At 42.4% G+C, this 26,939-nt stretch overlaps 1 protein-coding gene across 1 annotated transcript; it reads left to right on the top strand.

The window, feature by feature from the left end:
- Positions 1 to 1,099: 1,099 nt before the first annotated feature.
- On the top strand, positions 1,100 to 23,401 carry pik3r1 (phosphoinositide-3-kinase, regulatory subunit 1 (alpha)). The gene is made up of 15 exons (XM_047569331.1): positions 1,100 to 1,388; positions 2,202 to 2,820; positions 12,078 to 12,170; positions 12,314 to 12,388; positions 12,717 to 12,848; positions 13,481 to 13,682; positions 14,076 to 14,158; positions 18,521 to 18,722; positions 18,806 to 18,986; positions 19,080 to 19,205; positions 19,298 to 19,440; positions 19,539 to 19,715; positions 19,808 to 19,882; positions 19,973 to 20,143; positions 20,572 to 23,401. Exons 2-15 carry the CDS (start codon positions 2,481 to 2,483, stop codon positions 20,759 to 20,761), a joined length of 2,190 nt encoding a protein of 729 aa, XP_047425287.1. The 5' UTR covers positions 1,100 to 1,388; positions 2,202 to 2,480; the 3' UTR covers positions 20,762 to 23,401.
- The last annotated feature ends 3,538 nt before the right edge of the window (positions 23,402 to 26,939 follow it).

Raw genomic sequence — 26,939 nt, 5'->3', positions numbered from 1 at the left:
GAAGTTCACCAGAAACAAAGCCTACTATGTGCACTTCTGGGTGTTTCTTAAAAATACAGTTGCACACAACTGTTGTTGTTTTTCTTAATAAGTGATGTAATATACCAACTTTATCTTGAAGAACAGAGCAGAAAACAAAGAAATTCTGGTTATTTTATCCACTAAAAAGACATTTTCACATTTTAATACACTTGCAAATACAGCAGCACACATTGTTATCTGTCATGCTTACTTTTCTTAATATGACTCAGACTTAGACTTTAAGGATCCAATGATGTCACAGCAGCTTTGTTGCACATAAAAGTAAACACTCTTAAAAACCACAAGAAAGATAAAATAAAATAAGATTGGACTGAAATAAGATACAACTAAGTATTATCCAGTAAAATAAACGGTGTAATCAAAAAAAATGTACAAAAGTAGTTGGCAAAACAGCATCCAAGGTAATGTGGTTGTTATTATACCAACTTTATCTGTACAAAAAAAGCAGAAAACAAAGAAATTAAGTATATTTAAGATAAAAAATCTAGATTTTTAACCAGTGAATAGTGGTTTTTCACATTTTAAAGTATCTAGCAGCATAAAAACAAAAAACAAAACATCTGTGCCTCCTCCACAAAAGTACAGTTTTCTACACAATGTTATCTTTTATGCTTGTGTTTCCTAATATATATACTATTAAGTACTAGTATAAAGTACTATGCCAACTATATCTTAAAGAATAGAATGGAAAACAAAGAAAACTGAGTTGAACTGAGTAGTTGCTGCAGTTTTATCCACTTAATTGAGGTTTTTTAGAGGTTTCATGTAAACCTCTACATGATATTTGGATGACAGTGCAGTGGAAATAATCTGTTAAACGTTAGAACAGGTGGTCATGATCGAAACCTGGCGGTTAATCATATGGTATTGCGTGCAGAAGTTATGTAATTTCCATAGGTACTCCATGTTGCGTGCAATGGGCATGGGAGGGGGCGTGTCGACCCTAGCGGAGACGTGATTGGTCCGCGGGAGGCGGCGGCGATGATTGACAGCGGCTCCAGCCAATGAGCGGTCGAGCTTTGTCTTGGCCCCTCGTTGGCCGCAGAGGCGACGTTGAAGGGAACATTTGTTCGGGACGGGCAGACGGTGCCGTTATGTCGACAAGCCGTAACACCGTGTACTTCTCGTTAAATCGGATTTAAAACTCGAGCGGAGGAACTTTTGCCTTTATAACCGCGCCGGTACGGGATCTGTTTTAGGGTCGAGGTTTTTTTTTTCTTCTTCTTCTTCTTCTTTCTTTTTATATTCATCGCTCGTCGCAGCTTTGAAGTTTAAACCAGCGACGTGGGAGCGTTTTATGTGTGCAGGGAAGAGGAGTCGCTGGACACGACGTGCACACCGCATATGTAAGTTTACTACTCTCCGCCGAGCTCGCTAATAATGCTAAACCCCGCTAGCAAACGTTTACTCCAAGTCCCAACTTTAAATTCTAACTAGTTTGACTAGTAGCTCCTGACGCTAGTTACGTTAAACTTGAAGTTACACTCCAGCGTCAACTTTCCAAATCATCTTCTTCTTCGTCTACAAACGTTACTTTGCTAACTTAAAGTTAACTTCTAACACCTTAACTCGACTTTAAGTGTCGCTTATTTTCTTTTTTAGATACATACTTTACATATACACAGCATGTAGCCAACTGTTAACTAGTGCTAGCAGATACGTTAGCTAATTATACTAGCTGGCTAACTTAGCTAACATTTCTTATTCTTCTTCGTGGGTTTTTAAAGTTGCAGTTGTAGTAGAATAGTTGCTGTTTGTTTATGTATGTGTGTATAACAGTGGCAGAATGTTAATTATTTAAGTATTGTGTAAAGTTTTCGCATGGACATCAGTAAATTATTAACTTTAGTGATGATGATGAACTCCATAGGTTAAAAATAAATGAAAAAACTCATTAAATGTTCAAGTAAAGGTGTTGAAAATGACAAAAAACTATTGATTTGACTTGGAGCAATGATGGCCAACTGATAAATACGTATGTAATTTGGTTTTGTATGCAACTGCGGTAAAGTATAACGTTACCTTGTGCTTTAAGTTTAAACCTTTGCTAATTCTCTTAAAGTGCAATTTTTAGTCTTTTTTTTTTTATGTAACATATACTGTAATTATCAGCGTTATAAGAACCCCTCCCCTCTTTCTCCCTCTTTCTCATCTTACAGGTCTGGGTAGCATTTCTCAAGATCACAGCTGCAGGCCATTTACTGATGGGTACATACTGTGGGGCGACGCACAAAAACAGCCACAACTCATTCAGAAGAGACAGGAACTGTGAAAGAATGAAGACGAGCTAGATTTTCGTCGCCCTCAGTAAAAGCCCCGAAATTCGCGTGCAGCTAATGAGTACCTGGACTAAACGCGTAATTGGAGAAGCCTGAAGAGTGACATCGCTCGCTAAAGATTAAATAATAATAATAATAGTAATAATAGTAATAATAAAAATGAGCGCTGAAGGATACCAGTACAGGGCGCTTTACGACTACAAAAAGGAGAGGGAGGAGGACATTGACCTGCATGTGGGGGACATACTGCTGGTAAGCAAAGGAGCTCTGGTGGCTCTGGTGGGGTACACTGATGGACTGGAGCAGCGGCCGGACGAAATTGGCTGGCTACCAGGCTTTAACGAAACCACTCAGGAAAAGGGGGACTTCCCTGGGACGTACGTCGAGTACATGGGGAGGAAGTGGATCTCCCCCCCGACGCCCAAGCCGAGGCCCGTCCGACCTCTACCTGTAGCTCCGGGCTCCTACAAGGCCGAGACAGACTCTGACTCAGAACAAGGTGAGTTTTTAATAAAAAGTTTCTAACTTCCCGTTTGGTCGTTATGTGCGTTCCTCAATGTTTGTCCATATGACTAATTTAACCGTATCTCGGATGTGGAATTCGTAAAAGGAAGATGCTGATTTTGCAGAACGGTTCTCGTTACTAAGTAGCTCCCTGCCCACTGCTGTACAGCTGCACCGACCGTGAACCGAGCCTCAGTCCCAGAGGACAATGGCGGTGGTGTGTGTTCAGGGTATCGTACAACCACCGCATCTTGTGCAGGCCATATGTTACCAGTGGCTATCATCTGTTTTTCTCCCCCAAACCGCATCTTTAAGAGGATATATAATTCCCCTCTGTGTTGAGGAAGATGCTTAGATCACTATATACTGGTAATTAAGGCTAATTGCTTTTTTGTCCATTGGGGAAATGGGGGGGTTGATCATCTAGAAATATGCATTATTTACAGAAGGGATATGATAAGAGGTTATTGCTGACGATACCATTATCAGTTTCTGCCTATTGGCGTGTTTCTTTATCGATTCTCTTATTGATTCCTGATCAATTCCTTGAACACGGCTTCAATCGTCATCTAAAAATCGACAAAACGGGACAATATTTGTGCAGTAGATTAGACGTAGAGCCTCAAACACATGACGCCCGTGACATTTAAACCGCCGTTGTGTACAAAGATGTTTCATCATATAACCTGGCGTGTTTCAGATCAGATTCAGATCAGATTAAAGGCGATTTTCCTCTTTGAAATGAAGCTAGTCTTTTCTTTTTTCTTACTGCAGTCTATAAAAGTTGACATATTTGTCAGAAAAAGAAATCTGCTGGCACAGATAAAAGGAGCTGCTATAAGCCCTGAGGTGAACAGCTACATTGGGGTTGAAGCTGGATTAAAAGCCGACGTGTTTCTGGATTCAGATTTCCCCTTAATTTTTTTTTTTTTTTTTTTTTGATGCAGTGCGTTAGCTAGCAGGTTAGTCAACAATACAGTTCGCAATTATTCATAAGCGTGCGACTTCGATGTCTCATTTGTCCCCGTCTATTTCCGCCCTGCAGCGTGTTATTAAAAAAACAAGCCTGGACTGGAAAAGATAATTTTACAGCCCTCACAACTTGCGTGTGTATAATCTTCTTCCTTAAACGCAACAACGCTTTGGATTCGTTTCTTCCTCTTCTCCATTCGTTGTCTTCTCGTACAAGTCGTCAAAAGGAAATTTTAAGTGAAGTTATTCCCATCCATACTTATTTACTTGATGCTGTTTGTTAGCTAGCAGCCAGTTAGCATGCTTGGCTACCCCTCTTTATATTATAGGTTGATATTAGCACATTTTGTAGCTTGTTAGCTAGCGGGCTGCCCATTAATATCAGTAAGTTTTCAAATTCAACGTCTCATTTTGCCTTTTCCTCTCTTATCCATAACACAACACATAAGTAAATCCACTTTAAGGCCGTTAGATGTCGTATGGACAAAATTATGCTAACTTCATTCCCCGTGCTAACTTCATTTTTCGTGCACAGCCGCCTAAACGCAAGAGATTTACCCCCGTAATATGTGTGAAACTAGCGTATTTACCGAAGGGAAATTGGACAAGTTAAGTCAAAAGTAAGGCGCATGTTTTCCCACCCGTGTTGTTTTCTGAATCTGGAGATGTTTACGGTCCACAGTGACCCTCCGAGATGCGAGTGGGAGAGTCGGTGCTCTCTCGGGCCACAGCTATGAACTGCGACTTAAAACATGCGCCTTTTATTTTTTTGCGGCTTGGATGAATGTGCACATAAAGCTTTTCTGCACACCTAAAGAGCAGCTGTACATTGCCAAGATCCTAGTTTCTGCCTTTTGTGGTGCGATTGTGAAATTCTTTTTGCTGTGGTTTTTTTTTTGCAGGGCGAGCGAGGGAGCTGTATGAACGGGAGGTGTGTGTGTGTGTGTGTGGAAGAGGAGAAGGAAAGGGGGGAGGATAGGGAGGAAAGGGGGGGGAGGAAGGTTGAGGCATGCGTTGAATGGCTGCGTCGTGGTTGAGTGGCAGCAGCCAGCGCCGAGGCTGGAGCGAGTGTGAATGTAGCACCGGGGAAGAAGAAAAGTCTCTGTGTCCGACGGTTGTGGGAGACTCGAGGGGGGGAGGGAGGGGAGGGGAGGGGAGGGGAGGTTGAAGAAGGGGCCCGTGAGGTTGCGGGTAAAGGAGAGCGAGCTCACAGGGCCTGGGTGAGGGATAGTGTGCGAAAGGATCAGGGGCATGGGGCTTGGCAAGATGGGGTGGGCGGGGGCCTTCGGGAGGAACTTCCATGCTCAAGGGGTCTTTGAAGAGGGTCTAGTTGCTCCCAGAGAGTTTGTGATTTATTGCCCACCACCGAGGGATCGAGCTCCCCTTCCTCCTCCTACTCCTACTCCTTTTTTTTTTTTTTTTAATGTTTTGATAGCTCCTACAGTCAGGGAAAAGAGGTGGAGAAAAGAGGCTTGGAGAAGGAAAGAGGGGTGGGGTGAGGTGGGTTACATGAGTGCAGCAGATGTGGAGAAAGATCGAGTGAAAGAGAAGAGAAGAGAAGAGAAGAGAAGAGGGCCGGGCTGGGAAACTATTCCGCCTCATTCCAGCTTTCAGCCCCCCCTTTTTCCTTTTTTCTTTCTTCTTTCTTTCTCTTTTTTAATAAACATTAAAGTGTTGCTCCTTGACTGGGCCCCCTCAGTTTTTGAGAGAATCTACATGTGTTTGAGCCCGCCAGTGCAGAAGGAAAACCGCAGAATGACTTCAACTCGTGGCTCCATTTTTAGATCTCACACGGAAACGCTGAGAAAAAAAAAAAAAAAAAGAAAAAGAAGAACGTATATTCTGCTTTTTTCTCTAATCGTTGGCTCAATCTAAATCATGTTGTTTTGGAGTAAATGACTGGGTAGCTGTGTGTTTTGAGTTCCCAGTGTACTACTTCTCTTTTTTTATTATCATCATCATCATCATCATCATTATTATTATTATTATTATTATTATTATTATTATTCTGCCAGTAGCCAGTCACTGTGTACATTCCCACAAATGTTGGAGATAAAAGTGTGAATAACTGGTTGTCGCTCCGCATGCTTTCACAGGGTTCAGCCTATACGTGCTCAGTCTTGTTTGAGCATATATTTGATGCCAACGCACACATTTTTTTTTTTTTTTGTTTGTTTTGCTTTTCTGAGCCTTTTTTTTTTTTTTTTAGCACTGCAGCACAAAAAAATGTAACGTTTCAACTTATTATTTAAGAAAAGTTGGTGGTAAATGTGGAATTTCATGCTGTTAGACTTGGAGTTTTCTTGAAGTATGAAGTAGAGACTGGGAGTAAAAGGAGACAGTTTCAGTGAGAGTACTCGCTGCATAGCTGGAGATTGAGATAATGCAGCTCTCTCCTTCTCGGGGCCTCTTTAGCACTCAGGCTGACATCTGCTGTACTGAACACTTTTTCTGTCAGTACTGTCAACTTTTCTTTTTTTCTTTTTTCCCCCCTCTTTAAATTATGAATGCACCAGCTCTAAACTTGGGTGTATATGTTGGCGCGTGTTTTTCTTTCTTTCTTCCAGAAAGTGCAGATCACTAAATCCGCCCAGAGTTAGCAGCAGCAACAGCAGCAGCAGCAGATTAAAGTTTATAGTTCGCTGTGACGCAGTGTTCCTCTGCGGGACTAAAGGCAGCTGGGACCAGGAATGTGTTGGCGCTTCTTTGGTTGGAGGGGTGCGTGCACAGACTGCACGGTGGACTGATTTGTAGCTTTGTGATGAATCAGTATTGTGCTAAGTGCTGATTGCAGTAACTCGCCGCACAATGCAACTGGACAATAAATGGCCGCTGAATGGCCCACCCCGGGGGGGGGGGGGGGGGGGGGGGGGGGGGGCTGTTTTACACCGTCACCGTGTTGTCCTCGGCGCCGTCCACGCTGCTGGTGCGAGGCCAGATTTGAACACATTTTGGTTTCGTTTGTAGAATATGATTAAGGGTGAGACTGTTGCTAAATGTTAGCTTTGAGTGGACGTTGAATCCGCTGCAGCGCGACGTCACATTCAAACTGGATTTAAGCATATTTTTTTTAGGGCCTGACTAATAAATTGGCCGATTATAGCCATTAAAGAACAATCGGCCTAAAGTTAACACTTATTTTTCACTAATAAAGTGATGTTTTTCTTAGAAATGCGTTACTTATCCAGTAGACGACGCTCCAACTCCAACACATTATTTACAATAACAACAAATTTCCCATGATTCGTTGTGTCCGTCACGCTTGACTCATATGTTAAAACAAAGCTAAAGTTAGCATAGCCTAGCTTAAGAATGTCCTTGCTAATCACTTTAACCGAGTTCGGCTAACGGCTAAAGTTAGGATAAGGCTACGATAACTAGCTTAAATGTTAACCACGTCGATAACGGCGCGTAGAAGCCGAGTCCTGAAAAGCCGAGCCGCTACCAGCTAACTAGCAACCAACAAGAAGCTAACCAACCAGCTAACTAGCCTAGCCAACAGCAGCAGGTGATGAGTGCTGGGACATGCTACCAAGATCGGAAGTAAAACACTAGAAGCTACGAGCTAACTAGCGTAGCTTAGAGCACTTTGTAATATTTTAACAGCAGCATGTTTTTTGATTTATCTTACGTTCAAAATGTTCATATGCTGCTTGTTCTTCCCAAGTTCTGATAGTAAAAGTGTTTGAAAATTTAAGCCATCAAATGCATTTATTTAGTTTTTGTCTTTAATTGAAAAAAAATGTTAACATCAGCCCCAAGAATCTATATAAAAGTGTCATCATGTACATGTGTCATCTTGTTTTAGCGTACAAGTCACTGCTTCTTTTGCACTTGCGGTTATTTCTGCAGCGCAAACGCGATAAGAGACTCATCTCTTCTCTTTTGCGTTGTTCTGTCAAAAATAAAGTGACAGCTCTTCTTAACAAATACCACCTTTAAATGAAGTGTCAGAAAACGGCCCCTGAGAACCAAGTTCTCACATTTTGTGAAGCTGGATCCTGAGACGATCGGGGGAGAGAAACGCTTCACGACATCTTCGTCCGACCAGTTTAGATAACGTCAAACCTCGCTTTAAAAATAACAAACCTGCGCCTAATCTGATTAAAGCCACGAGTCTCGGAAGGACAAAAGAGGAGGAAAAAAACTGCGAGATAAGAGACGATAACGAAGCCCGTCCCCTTATTCCTGACATTTTTTGTTAAACACATCCCTCCGGCAGTTTCCAAGAAAATCACAACAAGATTTTTTTTATTTTAACTTTCTCCAAACTGCATTAGTGTCTAATCCAATAAGACTTGTGTGGAATTATGTGCATGAAAGGAGTGTGTAAACAGTTTCATTATTTAATTGTGTGCAGAGACCAAAGTCTGAATTGGCAAATCTTCTTTAGTGTAGTCGGGGCATGTCTGCTGGCAGGATTAAGAGAGAGAGAGAGGTTAAAGCACATGGACAGACATGAAGAAGCAGCACAATAAGACAAAGGTGAGATTAGAGGGGAAGAAGAAGAAGACATGGAAGGGGCCAGAAAAAAGGTATTTCAAATATGTGATTTATTAAGAGAGAGTAGACGGGGGTGAGGAGGGGGGTGTGTGTTTGGCGGCTGTGTGCGACGGAGGTGTGGCGTTATGTAATACTTTGAAGTACACTTGCATACGTACTGGTATAAATAACGTTGCCGGCTGGTCAGTTGCCAAAACATTAGGGACTTTTTAAAGTTGATGTCGAGGTGGCGTCGTAAAACTGGTTAGTTTGTGATGCTGCTGAACTAAACCGACTAAAGTGTTTATGTTATTAAACTAAAATGACACAACGAAACAAAAAGAAATGCAAAAAAGCAGCTTTCTCCTGAAAACTGTAGCTTCATAAAGCTGCGTTCATGTTCACTTGTGAACCTAACAAGCTAGAGAATGAGTGTATATTAAAACTGGCTGACACCCAAGTGTCCTTTTTTTTTTTTTTTTTGCACATTGTACTGTGCATCGACTGGAGAGGAAGCCAAGCGGCGCAGGTCTCAACATTGTCGTTTACTTATCTTTAAACTGTTGTGGTTGAACAGCCATCGTGATGCGTGGCATCACTCGTGCATCACTCGGCGCTCGAATCTGCTTAAAAAACCGTTCAACTTTCAACAATTAAACTGGATTTGCTTCGCCGTTGTAAATCATACGACGTGTTTTCACGTGTGCAGTGTTTCGTGCCAGAATTAGGGTTTTGTGTTGTGCATATAGAAGATACAAACACGGGTGTATGTTTTCGAGTTTTAAACGTTTTAATAATGTTTTTCAGAGCCGGAGCCGGTTTTAAAAAGCTGCAGCCATCACGCTGAATCTGAATAGTGTCTCCATTCAAAAAAAAAAAAAAAGTGACATTCCCACTCACTTGCCAGACACCATCTCAGACATTACAGTCCAGCTCCAGCCACTTATCTCCCCCCAAAGCTCGATTTTAATTCAATTTAAAGAGGCTTTTGGTGTTTTTTTCTGAGAGCAGCAGCTAATTGCACGGCAGGAAACATTTATTTTTTTTTTTTTTTGTGTGTGTGTGATTCATTGACAGTCTGCTCCTCACAGGGTTAATTGTCAGGCTGTAGCAACAGTCTCCTCATTGGCTGCTGCTTCGCCTTTGCACTGCGTCGTCCACCCTGCAGGAGGAGACATTGCCTGTCTTTTGTTTTTTTTTTTTCCTCCCCTGACTTGAGGCTGCATCATTCATTGACGTGCAGTTACTGCCCCCCAGTAGAAATATGTTAATAGAAAATCTCTTTTTTTTTTTTTTTTTTTGCTTTTGTGTACAGTTGGCATTGACAAAGGCTTAAAATGGTTCCTCGGTAGTAAATTACACAGTTCTCTAGTGAAATATGCACCCTATAGTGTGGTTTTTTTGGCTTTCGTGTCCCAGCTACAGACATTTTCTCAGACGAAAGCAAAAAAAAAAAAGGTGTAACCTGAAAATGCTGGTTACTTGAGCAGAAACTCTAAATATATACAAAGTGTGTTGCTATCTTTAGCGCGTCCGTGGTGCCCCAGCCCTGTCCTGCCCGCAGTCTGCAGTTCGCTCGGTTCAGACATACCGTTTGAGCCGTGGAGATTGACCCCCTCCACCACCCACCACCACCACCACCATTCTTCTACAAGCCACAGCAGCACCGGTGGCAGCTGCGTTGACTTCCCTCGACCTGCGGTCGTCTCTTAAACCGACTACCGACTGGGACCGAGGCCTTTTGGGATATCGTGAGGTCTGCCAAAACATGCAGACTTGTATAGGCAAGTCCGAGGAGCAGGGGGGGCCCCCCCTGTCTCCTCACGCTTTCTGCCCCGAGTTACCACAGAAACCAACCTCCATTGAAAATTTGATTTGGAGACAAGTCGTCTCGTGATGTGTATGTAGCCCCTCAGCTGTTCCAAACATAGCAAAAACACAAAAAAACAACAACAACTGCAGCGATTTTGTGTGCGTACGGTTGATTATATTTAAAGTGAGTTGTTTCGGATTCTGTACAAAAAATCCATTTATGTGCCAACGGTTAAAACGAGGTGTGGTGCATTTACAGTAAGATCCGTCGAGATTTTTCTTTTTTTTTTTTGGCCAGAATCGCCCGTTGATATATCTTTCAGACGCGTTTCCGTGGTTACAATCTGCGGCCAATCAAGCGGGCGCGTTGCTCGTCAGATCTCGCGCCAAGGCATCTCAGAAATCCTCGGTCCTGATACCTCGGAGCGACTTCTGCCGTGTTTTTTTCATCGTCTGCCACTCGATCCGATTTCCATCGGAGCTTAAAACTATCGCAATCGTTGACAGTACCGGGAAGAGAACTCAATCTATCTCCGGGCTGCTGCTCTTTGGTCGCCCACGGTTACAGTGGATGAGACTTTATTTTTTTTTTTTTTTTTAGGGGGTTATCACCGAGCTTTTTAACACAGATTCATGTCGTACGTTCGTATTTAGTAAACGTGTTTTTTGCTACGCTACTTTCTAACCTCTTAACCGGCTTTGATTTGTCATATTTAGTAGGTGAGACATTACCTTTTGTGCGAGTGGGTTGGGTTGAAGGGTTTAAATTTAACCTCCAGGTTGTGAATTGAGTTTCTCAGAAAAAGGTTGGCTGCAGAAGGACAACCGTGTTAGATATCTTGTCTGGGAGAAAGGTTACACTTCCAAGGTGTGCGATGGCAGCACTGCGTGTCTCGATCGCTATTTAGGGAAACTTTGGTGCTCCATCTCTCATCGCTTCTGAGAAAAGCCCCCCCCCCCCCCCCCCCCCCCCCTCCTTCCCAGTTTGCAGTTCCAATAATGTCTTCCAGATGACCAGTTGTCCTACATGGAGTTTTGTGTGTTCTGTGGTTTGGGAGGACTTTGGTAATCCAGTTTCTTCACACGCGACACGCCAGCCTCAGCGCTGCGCTGGCAGGAGGATGTGGAGTTGGGATGAAGTGGTTCATTATTTGCCTGATTGAACCCTCTTTGGTGGAAAGGAGAGAGGGTAGTTCCTTGGTTAATGACTTGCATGCATTGCATGCGCGAGTGAGATCAGTAGTTGCCCGTTTTAATGCCAGATTAAAAAAAAAAAAAAAAAAAGAGGTAATCATTTTAAGGGGCAGAAAGAAAGAAAGAAAGAAAGAAAGAAAGAAAGAAAAATACGGTCACGAGAAAAAGGGTTCCATTCATGGTTTTTCAACATTTTTTTAAAAAAGTGCAGACATCGGGCGTCGGAACAGTCGAGTCTTTCAGTAAAAAAGTGGCTTTTTTCAAAATACGCCTTTTTGCAAATCCAAATAAAATCCCTGCCAACTCCTTTCGCCCCTTTCATGTCCACACCTGGGTGCAAAGTTCTAAAGGAGAAATGAGTTTTAAAACTCAGACCTGGCTTACCTCATATCACAGGATATTTGCTTAGTCCCCCCCCCCCCAAACTTCAGACCTCGGCACCTCCTGTTCTTGAATCGGCCTGTTGTAAACACTCACCTTTTTTTTTTTTTTGCTTTTGATGGCAGCTCTTTGGTCGACTCCCCCCTTTTTAACTTTGCAGGAGTTGCATTTTTAATGTCACACCGACGTTCATTCATTGGGTTTATTCGCACCGTTTCATTTTGTTGTTTGGTTCACATGTGCAACGTCAAGAAGAATTCTTCTTCTTCTGAATTTATTGGCGTTCAAACAAAGCTACATATGTGTAATAGTTTTTATTCCACGTTAACGTTTCCAGCTGAGAATGAGCCAGTTTTACGTCTTTAAAAATGACCTGGGTTGACAGTTTTTTTTTGCCGTCGTCTCTTCCAGGCTTCGGTCTGCTGGACCTGACGGAGCAGTTTTCCCCTCCGGAGACCGCTCCGCCCATGCTGGCCAGACTGCTGGAGGCCATCGAGAAGAAAGGTGAGCTTCCTTCGCCTGGATGAACTTCACCTCCACATGCGATGCTACACCTGCTGCTCCACCTGTTCACACACACACACGACGGATGCTCTTAATTAGCTCGTGTATAAATGTTGAACTTGGATTCGTTTCTTCGTTTGCAGGTCTGGATAACCCCACTTTGTATCGGACGTTTACTGCAGGTGCTGGACTTGAAGTCAGACAGTGTTTTGAAAGTGGTACGTTGCTTTTTTTTTTTTTAATATTATCCCTTTCATGAAGACTGCATTAAATCTTAGCTTTATTACGGTATTTAGTATTTGTTTGAGAGCTATTGATAAATAAAAAGGTCATTTAGGTGCAGACATGGTCACGTTGAGGGATTTAGTGCAGGATTATTGTATTAAAATGCATTTGTTTTCACTGGTGCACCTAATGAATTGTCCACCGAGTGCATTGGAAAGAGGAAGTAGACTGATAAACCAAAGCGTGATGCAAGTACGAGTTGACTAAGACGACAGAAATGAGTGTTAAGCGTGCGTCTTTGTGCGTCCTTTCGCTCTTCAGATCCTGCCTCTGCAGAGCTGGAGCAGCTGGATCTTCCAGTTATGTGCGACGGCCTGCGCCGATATCTGCAGGATCTCCCTCAGCCCATCGTCCACACGGCGATATACGCTCAGATGATCCACACCGTCAAAGGTGAGAGCGGCGCGAACGCACACGTCCCGACACACAGATTCATCTGTTTACTTTACGGTCCGCCTGAAACACAAGCATTGACGCAGTGTACCCTGCTCCCGCTGAACACCGAGTACTTTGAACCCAAAACCACAAGAATCGTCAGTGCCCTCAAAAAGAACACGTCTATTTTTAGCCGCTTTTGAGTACACATGTATTTGCATAAAGAACACACGAAGTTCATATCAAGAGCATTTTGTCTTTCTGTTCAGTTTTGAGCTGGAAACAAAAAAAAAAAAAAAAAAAAAATCTCCCACCGCACACTGTTCTGTAGAGCGCGGCGTTCTTTCGCTGTCACATGGCCAGAAACAGGATATCTGTGGTTAATAGGAACTAAAACAAGCCTGAAAGTTTATCTCAAGCATCTCTGAGCAGCCAATCACCTGCTAGTGTACCTTACGCTCATAGGCAACCACACAATCTCACTGTGGTTTTTGAGACTAACTGCACATGACATATTTTTCCATCTCTTCATTGTTGAAAGAAACACGCTTTCATTTTTTTTTTTTTTTTTTGACTGAAGAAGGTGCAGGTTTTTCTTTCCACGGCCCAATTTAATTTAACTGACCCCTATTTTTTTTTGTCAACAACAGAGGTGGTGAATCCTGAGGAATGTGCCCAGCTGCTACGTCGCATCGCCAGCACCCCGAGCCTCCCTCCTCAGTACTGGCTGAGCCTCCACTGTCTGCTCAGGCATTTCTCTAGAGTTTGCCACAACGGCTCCAAGAACCTGCTCAGCGCCCGGTCGCTGGGCGAGATCTTCAGCCCCGTGCTTTTCAGACAGCAGGCCACCAGGTGGGTGTTGGAAGTCTGGGTTTTTTTTTTGTGTCAGAGATATAGACGCTCGCTCGCTCGCTGAGGCTGCAGACGGATGAGTGTGCAGGGCTCAGTCATGCAACGCTGCACGGCCTCAGCCATGCACACACACACACACACACACATATACACACACATATACACACTCATGCAGACGCTCATTCAGGCGGATCTTTGGGTTTTTAGCTGCACACGGATATAGGTTGGAGCTTTTCTACTTACACCAGCTGTGCAGCACAATTAAGAGTAAGCTAAGCCTGAATTGCCATCAGATTGATGGCGGCGTGACCGCGGCAGCAGAGGCGTTCATGTTAAACACACACTTTATTTATTTATTTTTTTCCATATCCTCTTTTTTTTTTTTTTTTACAGCTGTGAACCCGGCCTGGATGCTCACATCAAGATCGTCGAGGTTCTGGTGACCAGCGAGTGGAGTGAAAGTCAAGCCGCTCCAGGTAGTAGTTAACCTTTTCATTCACAAACTCACACATGGTTTTTATTTAATTCGGGGGCACATAAAATAAAATGGCTGCTGTGCTCTTATAGTTTGCTGCTGCTGCTGCTGGTGTTGTTGTTGTTGTTGGAAAGCTGGAAAAGGATCCGTGTGTTCTGGATGTGGAAACTGAACGTATGTTCTGCAGGGACATACAATCGCCCCCACAACACAACACAAACTCAGACCTGAGCTATTTATAGCCCTAAGAAGAAGAAGTGCTGAGACTAAGTAGTGCAGTTGTAGAAGACCACAGGAAACCCGTAACCACCGGCACTGCAGAGCTAAAGATACAAGATACGAGCACTAGTTTGTGAGACCGGTTTTTGTTTTAAAAAAAAAACGTCTTTGCTGCAGAAACGGGCACAGTTTTTGAATTAGGGCAGCGGATCTTCTTCTCGTTGTTTTTTCTTCTGTCTGTCTGGATAGTTTCTGCATTGGTGTTGGTGGCAGTAGTTTAATCACAGTATTGCACAGAGCCGGTTTGTGAGCGCTCGTCTGCTGGAGGCTGGAGGCTGGAGGCTGCAGTGTGCGTTGCGTCGCGTTGTGTTTTTACAGCGCTAGTTAAAAAGCACAGTCGTTGGCCGGGACTGACTGACTGAGGCTGTTTAAACATTTTATTACCTGTTAAGGCTATTTATAATGTTCCCTGTGCACAGGGCTGCTCTCAGCTGTCAGTAATTTGCACCTGCAGAAGCACTTTGGCAGCGGACTGGATGGATGGATGGATGGATGGATGGATGGATGATAGAAGTGCTAGGACACACAACACTAATACATACAATAACTTCTTTATCTGTTTCCTAAAACTTAAAAAAATAGAACAGAAAACCCTTTATTCGTCCTTCAATGCAGGGAATTGCAGTTTGCAACAGCACACGTACTAAAATATAGTAAAATATTGGCACATATACAATAAATACTGAACTGCAGCATCGTGTTCAAAAGAAAGTAGCTTTTTACTCTCAGGCAAACTTTAAGCTTTAACCTTCTTTTGCTGGAAGTTGTTGCTGAAACTGAAATGGTGCCAGAACTGAAACTCTCACCGTGCATTTTTGTTTGTAAAAGGGATAAACTCCTTCGCAATAAACCGGTGTGAAACCCCCATTTTCGCAGCCAAGCCCGAGTGTTGCACATATTTAGGTACAAAAATGCATCTACCGTAACGCCCCTAATAGACAGGTGTGCCAAACTGCCAGATAATAGGATTTTAGAAGAAGAAGAAGAGGCTAGAAATAGTAGACGCACATGTACAGAGTGTGTTTCTGTGAATGGCCGGTGCGTGTGTTGTGTGCATGGACGTCTTGCGTGCCCCCTCCCAGTTACTGCCGGCCTATTTTAAGCAGGCGACAAAAGGCCCACTTAGATTTGGTTGGCTGGAAAGTCGGCCTGCTCCACAGAGCGCTTCTTGTTAAACCGAGGGCTGCTTCCAGTTTCTAGGCCCACCCTCCTCCACCTCCTCCTCCTCCACCCTCCCTCCTCCTCCTCCTCCTCCCTCCGCGTGGATCTCCACATGTCCTCCCTGCCTCAAAGTGCTCGGCTCAGCAAATATTTGAAACTGTGCGAGTTAATCATAAGACCCGAACAACCCCACGGCCGCCTCCTCCTCCTCCTCCTTTACAAACACAGGAAAAAAAAAAAAAAAAAAAAAAGAGGGAGTGACCAGAGAGGGAGGAGAGAGACGCTGGCACGAGTGGCTGCTTTGCTTCCCCCCCCCCCCCACCGGGAGCAAGGCAGCACCGACACCAGAGCCGCTACCGCTAATCATTAACTATCTGCCACCACGTGAGCAGATCAGAAAGGGAAAGAGAGAGGAGGAGGGAGGAGGAGGGAGGAAGGGAGGGAGGAAGGGAGGGAGGAGGGAGGAGGTGGAGGTGGAGGCTCAGCCCTTTACCACACTCACAGCAGGAACTGAACAGTCAGTCAGTCAGTCAGCAAGACAAGTCGCATGCTGCACCTGCCTCACGCCGTGTGGATTACCTGGATTTCATTAAGAAGCACTTAAAAGATTTCTTTTAAGGTTGTTTTTTCATTGTTTTCCACAAACTAAACAAAAGAAGAAGAAGAAGAAGCAGCAGCCACATCTATGTACTTGTTCACAGTGGTCTGAACTATGAAATGGAGCGTTACCGGAGGACTTGAAAGTTACTCTGTGGGATTTAATTTACTCTGTGAGGATAAACGAGAAGCATCGAAGGAGCGATTGTCGATTCACCAGAAAATGCACAACTTGCAACGTAAGTGTCACGTTCTGAAAAAAGCTGGAGTTTTGCGTACGGCTTCTTTCCTTCCAGGTTGTTAGCACGAGAGAGCGTGGAGGGGGGACGAGTAGCTTACGAAAAAGGCCAGAACAAGATTATTCTTATTTGTTTCTTGTTTAGTTTGAGCCTCCTTGTCTTTTTTTTTATAGCTGCCTGCAGAACTTGCCCTCAGGCTTGTGCTCATGCTGTAAAGGTACGAGCCTTTTTTTTTCCTGCAGACAACTGCAAATAACTCCAAGAAAAAGTAAAGCTTTTTTTTTTTTTAGTTAAGAAGTCAGACAGTTAAAAAAAAAAAAACAGTGGAGTTTATACTAGTAGCTACGGGGGCAAGTTAAGTATTGTTAATTAAAGCAGGTTTGTTGAGTCACATTTTGGAGATAAGCATGTAGACTTCCCCCGCTTTGAACCATGGAAACTGACTGCATTTCACTCGAATCCTTATACCTTACCAAGAACTTGGGTCTATTTTAATTTCGCTCAGGAAATCAAAGGGGGGGAGGGGGGAGGGAGGAGGGGGGGGGGGGGCTATCCCTGTCACGGCGAGTGTCATGCTGTGTGGGATTACAGGCGTATTTTGGAGCTCCCGGGTGCCACCGATCGGGGCCAGGGCATTATTATAATTTAGCTGCTGCGTACGTGCTGCTGCAGCAGCAGCAGAGCTGGCTTTGTCTGAGCGCCAGCAGTGGGCGGGGCTTCGGGTCGCGACGCAAGCAAAGAGGGGAGGGGCCCCGAGCAGCAGCAGCAGCCTGCAGGGGAACCGGTGGACGGGCTGAACATAGAGAGAGAGAGAGGGAGGGATGGTGGTGACAGAGGGGGGAAGAAGAAGAAGCATGGATGGAAGCAGGCTGCCGGTTCACGCTGCACGTTTGCTTTTAAAAATGCATGTTTGGATGTGATGCTGCAGAGAGAAGATCCGTTTTTTTGTAGCTGCAGCGTTTTTAAAGAAGTGAGAAAGGTCCTAATTTTTTTTTTTAAGAATGACCTCATCGCTTGTCAGGAAATGAAAGATGCAGGAGCGCTCGGTGACAGACCCCCCACGCTATTGGCTGTGGTGAGTGATGTAACACGTTACTGAGCAGGCTGCCCCCCCCTTTAATGGCTTTAATGGTTTTGGGTTTTAAAACGAACTTAGATGTCGTCCCTTTTTTTAGAAGAGATTGTGTTTGTGGAACGTGTTTGCAGGCTTCGTGTTTGCAGACGAGAGGATTTTAAGAATTTTAAGAGGTTTCTGATGAACATGTGCTGTGGGGTGGATGAATTCAGCTTTTAGTGCCGGGTCACAGTTTGGAGCTGTCAGGCAGAAGCAGCAGACGATGGTGTTAATGCAGTGGCAGCGAACAAAGGCAGTGCAGATTTGCGGGTTAAAAATAGCCTCCTTAGCTGCTGCTGCGCCGCCGCCGCTGCTAGCTTCACCCTGACACTGTCGGGCTTGTGAGCAGCAGCAAGATTGAAGAATCTTTTCATTAATTCACCGCTTCTAAACGCATCAAAGCTCATTATTTCCTGTTTGCAGAAGCTCACAAAAGGGGAATTTATCTCGAAGCCGAGTGAAGCTTCCGTTCGTGCCCCATTTTCTTGTGAAATGCGTTTTCTCTTTTAGATTAGAAATCTATAATCCTGTGTGTGGCATTTTTATTTTCTCTGCATGCAAATTTATATTCATACATTAAAGCTCAACCACTGTATTTGCAGCCAGGAATATATTAATAGACGTCTCCTTTTCTTGAATGAAATTCATTCTCCCTGACTCACGCTTCGTTTTCTCCTCCCCCTGCTCCGTCGTTACCGCCTTCTCCGTTGGAGAATGGCAGCCTCCCTTTTTCTTTTTTTTTTTTGAATCACTGGAAAAGGGACGAGCCTCAGAGCTTTTGCATTTTGCAGATCGTGCTCTCCACACTCTGCAAAACGCTTTAATTATTTACAAAAAAAAAAAACAAACGTCGTCATCTTGGATGCATTTTCCATCCGAGCTCTAATAAATCTCAACCACAACAATCGCACTGCAGTGCTTTTATTTACCTTTTTATTTATTTATTTATTTATTTTTTTGTTTGTCGCTGCAGCTCTACCTCCAAAGCCGCCCAAGCCCGCATCTGTGATTAACAACGGTATGAACAACAACATGGCTCTGCAAGACGCCGAATGGTACTGGGGGGACATCTCCAGGGAGGAGGTCAACGAGAAACTGAGGGACACTGCGGACGGTACGTTCCTGGTGCGAGACGCCTCCACGAAGATGCACGGAGACTACACTCTGACTCTGAGGTGAGTCCGGATCTTTTCCTCACACTGGGAAATGTCTTATTCAGTTTTTTAGAAGCTGGTTTGACCGTTTTGTTCGTCTACAGAAAAGGAGGAAACAACAAGCTTATAAAGATATTCCATCGAGACGGGAAGTACGGCTTCTCGGACCCTCTGACCTTCAGCTCCGTCGTTGAGCTCATCAACCACTATCGCAATGAGTCACTGGCTCAGTACAATCCTAAGCTGGACGTCAAGCTGCTGTATCCCGTCTCCAAACACCAGCAGGTAACTAACACTCGCTGCAAAGCGGCACCTTTAAAACGTCTGAAGCAACTTTTTATTTATTTATTTCTATTTTTTTTTCTTGGGCGTCTCCAGGATCAGGTGGTGAAAGAAGACAACATAGAAGCTGTGGGAAGGAAGCTGTGCGAGTACCACCAGCAATACCAAGAGAAGAACAAAGAGTACGACCGACTTTACGAAGAATACACCAGAACTTCACAAGTGAGTTAAAAGCCGACGGTTTTAAAAGTGGGATCAAGAGGGAAAACTTCCAATAATATCCGATGCTAACGATGCGCTTTTTTTGTTTGCAGGAAATCCAAATGAAGCGAACAGCGATCGAGGCGTTTAACGAAACCATAAAGATATTTGAGGAGCAGTGTCAGACGCAGGAGCGGTACAGCAAAGAGTACATCGAGAAGTTCAGGAGAGAAGGCAACGACAAAGAGATCCAGAGGTGAGGATGAGCCGGGATAAAAAGAAGCCGATGGGCGAAGAGGGGGGAAATGTTTGATTGTTACGTCCAAAACTAAACCCCGACGACTCTTCTTCCAGGATCATGGGCAACTACGAGAAGTTGAAATCGAGGATTAGCGAGATCGTGGACAGCAAGCGGAGGCTGGAGGAGGATCTGAAGAAGCAGGCGGCCGACTACAGGGAGATCGACAAGAGGATGAACAGCATCAAGCCCGACCTCATCCAGCTCCGCAAGACCAGAGACCAGTATCTAATGTGAGTACGAGCGCAACCGACGGAGGCGACACCAAAAAAAACGGACGTGGCCTGGTTTCTAATTTTATTTTTTATTTTATTATCCTGTTTAGGTGGTTGACCCAGAAGGGAGTCAGACAGAAGAAACTCAACGAGTGGCTGGGAATCAAGAACGAGAACACAGAAGAGTAAGTTCCTCCAACCTCGTTCTCCATCGATTTAAAACTAACCAGGAAGTTTTTCGCCTCACAACTCACACTTTTACCTCTTTTTTTTAGTCAATATTCGATGGTGGACGACGACGAAGACCTTCCTCATCACGACGAGAGGTCGTGGAAGCTGGGAAACATCAACCGACTACAGGCGGAGGCTCTTCTCCAGGGAAAGAGAGACGGAACATTCCTGGTTCGGGACAGCAGCAAAGCGGGATGCTACGCCTGCAGCGTTGTGTATGTACCAGCAAACAACTTTACAAACGTTTAACGTGCAAAAAAACAACAACAAAAAAAGGAAATAGTTACTTTTTAAGCATAAAATTCCCTTTACTTCAAGTAAAAAAAACTTTAGAAACGTCCTGCAAGATGTTTCCTGCAAGAAAATCCTAGTTTTAATTCATCAAACTTCTATACACGAGCTGTTTTTGAGTAAATGTGAATCTGATTTCATTGATAAAAATTGAGGCAAATCCAACAACTTCCTATTTCTTTTTTTTTTAAACTGTGCGTCAAGAAAACCACTTAGAGTGACTCTGACTTCTGCGAAATAAACGTCAGAGTCTTTTCTTTGGTCAGTGATAAGAGGTTAATATATGTTGATTAAAGATCTGCAGAGACCGAGAACAGGCTGTGACCGTTGTTCTCTCTTTATCTGTTTCCAGTGTGGACGGCGAAGTGAAGCACTGCGTCATCAACAAGACCCCCTCAGGTTTCGGCTTCGCGGAGCCGTACAACCTGTACAGCTCCTTAAAAGAACTCGTACTTCACTACCAGCACACGTCTTTGGTCCAGCACAATGACTCTCTGAATGTGACGCTAGCGTACCCCGTGTACGCGCAGCAGAGACGGTGAGAACGCGGACGTATATATCGACACGCCACGGACACACAAAGAAAAGAGAAAAAAAACGATTTTTTTAAAATGAAAACAAAAAAGGCCTCGCGGGAGAGACGACTGGACACGTGTCGTTCTGGATGGACTCGTTCGGTGACGGACGAGGAACGAGGAACGAGGACCCCGGAGAAAACGGCCCTGACTCAGACTTGAAAATCGGAGGAAAAGATGCAATAAAGCCTGGAACATTTCAGTGACTTTGCCTTTCGACCACAAGCCTGAGGCGAGTCTGAATGTAGAGAGATGATTCTCTCTCTCTTTGCTTTTTCTTGTGGGAGCACAGAAATCAAGCGGGGAAAAAAAAACTGCTGAACTCCCCCCGAGCGGAGGAACGTTTTGAGGCCTTTTTTCCTTACGGTGCTTGTTCTTTTATTTCTTTATTTTTATTTTTTATTTTCAAAGCTTTACCAGCCGGAATGTCTAAATCGCAACAGATGAACTCTTCTAAAAAAAGAAAAAAGGAAACTGTACTCACCGGCCACAACTTCTGTTTTTTTTGTTTTTTTTGTTTCTTCCACTTTTGTTTTTTCCTTTTACGTCATATGTGTGTGTGCGTATGTGTGTGTATGTGTGTGTGTGTTTCTTTGTATGTGGCTATGAGCGAGTGTGCGATCGTCCACGTGACCAAAACGTCGTTTGTGTTAACTGTTTCGGTAGCAGACCATGGATCAGCTGATAAATGTAGCAAAATGGCACTTTTTTTAAAAAAAAAAGAAAGAAAGAAAGAAAAAAAACAACAAATTTTAATTTTCTTTTTGAGAAGAAAAAAGAAAAAAAGACTCCTATGGACTTTTTATCAGAAGAGCGGAGAGGACGAGACGAGACGTCTGCATCCTGCCCTCTCACTGTTGAGCATTATAGAGATAAATCTTAAACTGTGCGCAGGCGAAAAAAACTATGAATGGACTATTTCATGTACATATGTGAAAATGTGCAGAAGTCATGAATCAAAACAAAAAGAAAAGAAAAAAGTGCACCATACCAAAAAGGATCAGTTCCTGTTTAGTTCTATTCTGATCTGCTATGCAATTATTTCTCCATTACTACTTCAGAGTTGTTTCTATTCTGTTGCAAACCCACAATATAAGCTTGTTTTTATTGCTTGAAAAGTATCTTTTCCTGTGTAAATATCCAAGAGGATATTTTGTGTCAAAATGCCAAGATACAGTTTTTAAAAAAAAGAAAGAAAGAAAGAAAAATGCTTATGATTTTTTTTTTTTTTTAAAGATAACAGAAAAACATACACTTTATTATAAATTACTTAAAAAAAAAACAGCTGGTATAAAGATGGAAAAAAAGTATTTTATTAGTCTCTTTGTTGCTTCAAACTAATGTTGTTCTCAGGCAGAGCCTTTTGAGTATTTTTTGAGCTGCTTCAGTCACTATTTTCTGACGGACAGAGCTAAAAAAAAAAAGCAAACATGCAGTTCTTTGTCGACTCGGACGGAGACGGGGCCGCGCGACCCTCGGCAACCATCACCACGGAAACAAACAGTATAGATTTATTTTGTTATAAAATATATATATATCTAAATATATATAATATATATATATATGTTCCCATATGAGGATATATCAGAGCAGACTGGTGTTTTCAACGGATGGATATTGTTATTAAAAAGACCAATATACATTGTACACTTAGTATTTTTCTGTATCAGAAAATCACTGTGTTTACATGGGTGGAGCGACTCATTTCAGATAGTCAGTCAGTAATTTCATATTTCAGAGGACAGAAAAAAAGAGTTAATTGCCTACTACATTTTTATTTTTATTTTTATTATTTTTTTTTTTTCTCTCCCCATCTTGAGCTTTGACCACGATTCAATTCAAGTGACTGGTGTAAAAAACCAATAAAAAAATGTTAATTTACGACAAAATATCTGCTATTAATAATAAGTTTAGCATTATTCCCCCTTACCTGCCTCGATGTGAACGCACAGCTCTTAATTTAAGCTGTTCTTATATATATGTGTGTAACAAATTAGTTGTACAAACCATTAACAACAAAAAAAATAATTGTTCAGAATTTCCATTGGGTGAAATGTCTCAAATTTGACCTATTTTTTGGGGGGGAAATTTCACGTAATATTTTCCCTTTTATTGCGTATTATCATCATCTCCCCGAGGTGCAACTTGTTAAAGCAAACTACGGTACACACAGCTGAGTTTAAAGTGTTTTTTTAGATGTCATTTATTCTCATTGGTTCTTTCCAAGCTGTTAACAGGTGGACGCATCACTTCTAATATTTGACATTTATTTTTTACTAGAAGTATGATTTTATTTTCCTCCCCGACAGCCGCTGGCATGATAGTTTTTGTTTCTTATTGTCAAATTTACTTTTTTTTTTTTTAGTTCTTGGACGACATGCACCATTACTTTCTTTGCCCTGATTCTGGGCTGTATGATTATTATAGGTGTCCTTTTTTTTTTTTTTTTATTATTTTTATTATTATTATTATTATTATTTGAAGCTATTTTGTTGGTGTCCCAAACATTGATGATTGGATTTGAGATTTGCCAGTGTTCCCAAGTTTTTGCTTCAAATCTGTATTGGGCTTCGTTAAAACTGAAATAAAACACTTCTTTTTAAGAAATATACGTCTCTTTTTAGTGTTTTTGTATTTTATCATGGTCTGCATTGAAAATCTTCATGTTAGCCTTTGTATTTACTTGCATACAACAGCATAAAATCCAAATATAGTACGCTAACTATCATGCATGTGCAAGAAAATCATGAATCACATTGGAGAAGGCTTTAAAAATGATTAAATTATTCATCTATTGTTGCGCAGACGTTCCCGTTCCCCCCCCCCCCCCCCCCCCCCCCCCCCCCCCCCCCCGACGTATTTAAAGTTCACAGAGTTAAGTTCATTCACGATCACGAGTCACGTTTACTTTGTCTAACAGTTTGTTTTACGAGCAAACACTTGCAACACAAGTGACATCCTCATGGGCTAATTAGCAAATATTAGCATGCTAACGAAACGCGCTAAATCAGCATACGAGCACGTACAAGCTAACGCAAACCCACACGGCTAAAGAATCCTCTACGTGTCCTTGCAGCCGCTCAGATTTTGCTACCAGCATTCAGGAGGAGTCTCTCACATGTTCGCCAGTGTACAAACCAGTTTTTTTTTTTTTTTTTTTTTTGTGGCGCTGACAGACAGACGAAGCCTCTCGCCTTGTGTTGCGACACATCTTTTCATGTTTGAAAGGTACACACACACACACACACACACTCGGTGGACATGACTGTCATACCAGTCGTGCAACAAAACCAGAACAGAATGTCGCCCCTGGAAACACGCAAAACAAAAATAGAACGAAGCGTCCGCTTGGAAAATTTTTTGCTGATCAGATTTTATCCAGCGGCTCGTCGTCGTAATTCGCGGAAAGTTACAGAAATAATGGGGTTTTTTTCCACTTTAGCGGACATTTAATTCACTAAACTTAATTAAAACTTAAACATATAGTGGAAATTTATTGTCTTTATGTTTACCGTGCATTTATTTACACTTTTGCAACTCTGTAACAGAAATACTGGGGGTTTACGTTATTGTAGGAGGTGTATTTTAACGCATTTAATCCACTATATGTAATTAAAAGTTAAATATATAGTGGAAACGTTAGTGTCTTTATGTTTATTGTACGCGGCTGCAGCTCCATGACAGAAAAACTGGGGCTTTTCCATTTTAGGGGGGAACGTTTTAGGACATTTATTCTACTAAATTTAACTAAAACTTAAACATATAGTGGAAACGTTATTGTCTTTATATTTACCGTGCATTTATTAGTTTTGAAGACTATTTCCGTACGCTTTTGCAACTCCGTAACAGCACATTGGTCAATTTTTGTTGTTGCTTAACATGCTTTCCAAATAAAATCAGATATTTTATTAGCTAATCATACTGTGCGTTTTGCATGAAATCATATTCTACATTACAGCTGCAGTAAAACTATTAATACCTGCATAAAACTGGTTCACAATTCATGTGTAAAACTACTATTTTTAACGATAACACCAGTGCTATTCTTTTAAATGTTAATGCTAAGCAGTGCGCTAATTTGGCTGGAGGACGTTAACATGCAGCTCTAATTAAATATTTGTGCGCAGAGAACAAACGGACGTCCAAGACGTACCCGGCCGGTGACGGTTGCACAAAAAAGTTGCACTTGAACACACCGCTGAGGCTACAGCCAACGGCCAAGCTAGCACAAAAACGTTGACGGAGAGGAAGTAACGTCTCCGCACCAGCCAGTGGCGGCGGTGGTCTTGTGTTTGTCATTTAAAAAAAGGGGGAAACCGGAAAAACAAGGACGAGCTGGGAAGAAGAAGGGAACAAAGCTGGTCTCTCTCATTGTTTTTTTTTTTTGTTTTTTTCTGCTACAGTTTATTCATTCCACACGGCCGTGACGTTGTGAAAATATTTGAGTGTCCTCTAGTTGCCCTCTCGACGAGCCGTTTGCTTACTTTTTCTCGCTTCCATTTAAGCACAAATTAAACATTCACACTCGGGCCAAAAAAGCTGCAACGCAAAAAAAAAAAAAAAAACGGGAGCACAGACGTCAAAGCAACTGAACACTTGTTCCACTTCTCCTCACACAACAGCAGCAGCGTAAAGACAAGTCGCAACGTTACCGCGTATGTGTACCAAGGGCGGTGCATGTTATTATATAATTACACAAAATGTTCAGATTCAGATTCAGAGAACTTTATTTATTTTTTTTATTTTTGTCATTTGCAGCTTTTCCACATGCATCCCACACTAGGATACTGATTCGATACTGATTTTTACTTTTTACTCGAAATGTCATGATGACTGAACAACTTTGCAAATTTTTCTTTAGTTATTCGATGATGATTATGATAAAACACAAATATTTTAGGCCAACGTCAACGTTTTTCAGGTCAAGGACCCCAAACTGATGCAGAAACCTACCTACTATGTATAAATATATATTATTATCATCATTTTGCATTTAATATTAACCTATTCAAGTTTTGTGCAGGTTCAAATATTCATTTTTTCTTTAAATTTGTGGGGGGAAACTTCAAAAAGTCAAAAAGTCAAAAAAAAAAAAAAAAGTCTAATCAACCAAAGATTTTGCAACCTCTGCTGCAGTACCTCTGCGGACCCCTAGGGGTCACAGACCCCCGTTGAAGACCTAAGTTTTAGGCAAATAAACCTTTTATTTTAACTTTAATTACAATGTAAAACAATTTAACTGTATTTTTGGGAGAGAAACTGTAACAAAACTATCGATATCATCAAGCTGGTATCGATCTGATACCGATACTAGCCTTGGTATCGATACTATCGATATGTCTCGATATGCATGGGCCCATAGTAACTGATCATGAACTTAGTGCTCAATAAGATCAATGAAATCCGTAGTAAAAATCCCATGGATAAATAGAAAAAATAAACTGATCTGAACTGAGTGGGTCTGTGTTTGAAAGTCTCGTAGCAGAAGGAATAAAACTCTTTGTGTGATGATTTGTTCTACCGTTGGGCACGAATGTATTTTTTTGTTTACATACTTGGTGACTGTGAGCTACTCCTCCTCAGGCGAAACTACGGAAGCCCTAAGCGGCCATGCATTCACGTATTATTTCCTCCGTTTTCCCGTGATAACGAGTTCATTTCCTCTGTTTTCTCAAGATCTCGAGTTAATTATCTGGTTATTATCTCGGGGAAAAAACGAGCTCCAGAAACTTTTATCTAGCAAACATTAAAGCAGAAATCAAATGACTCACCTTAAAGTAGACCCATTACATTTATTATTTTACTACATTACATGATAATTAAATATGTGGGAGATCTCGAGAAAACAGGAAATTAACTCGTTACCACGGGAAAACGGAGGAAATAATACGTGAATGCATGGCCGCTCAGGGCCTCCGTAGTTTAGGGTTTATAGAACTTGTACAAGTTGTGCATAACACGGCTTCTCCACCTCTGAACGCCTCTTCAGGACAAGATGTCCTGTCATTTAAGGGTTATAATATATAGAATAATCTACCTCCATCTAGAGAGGAACAGCCGCATCTAGCCACCTTTAAGTCCCATTAAGTGAACGCATGGCTCAGATCAACCCAGTCCTGTAACCATGGAAACAGCCTGGTTACTC

Source organism: Mugil cephalus, chromosome 19 (assembly GCF_022458985.1).
Source record: "Mugil cephalus isolate CIBA_MC_2020 chromosome 19, CIBA_Mcephalus_1.1, whole genome shotgun sequence".
NCBI lineage: Eukaryota > Metazoa > Chordata > Actinopteri > Mugiliformes > Mugilidae > Mugil > Mugil cephalus.
The sequence above is the reverse complement of the archived record's forward strand: the minus strand, read 5'-3'. Positions and strand labels throughout refer to the sequence as shown.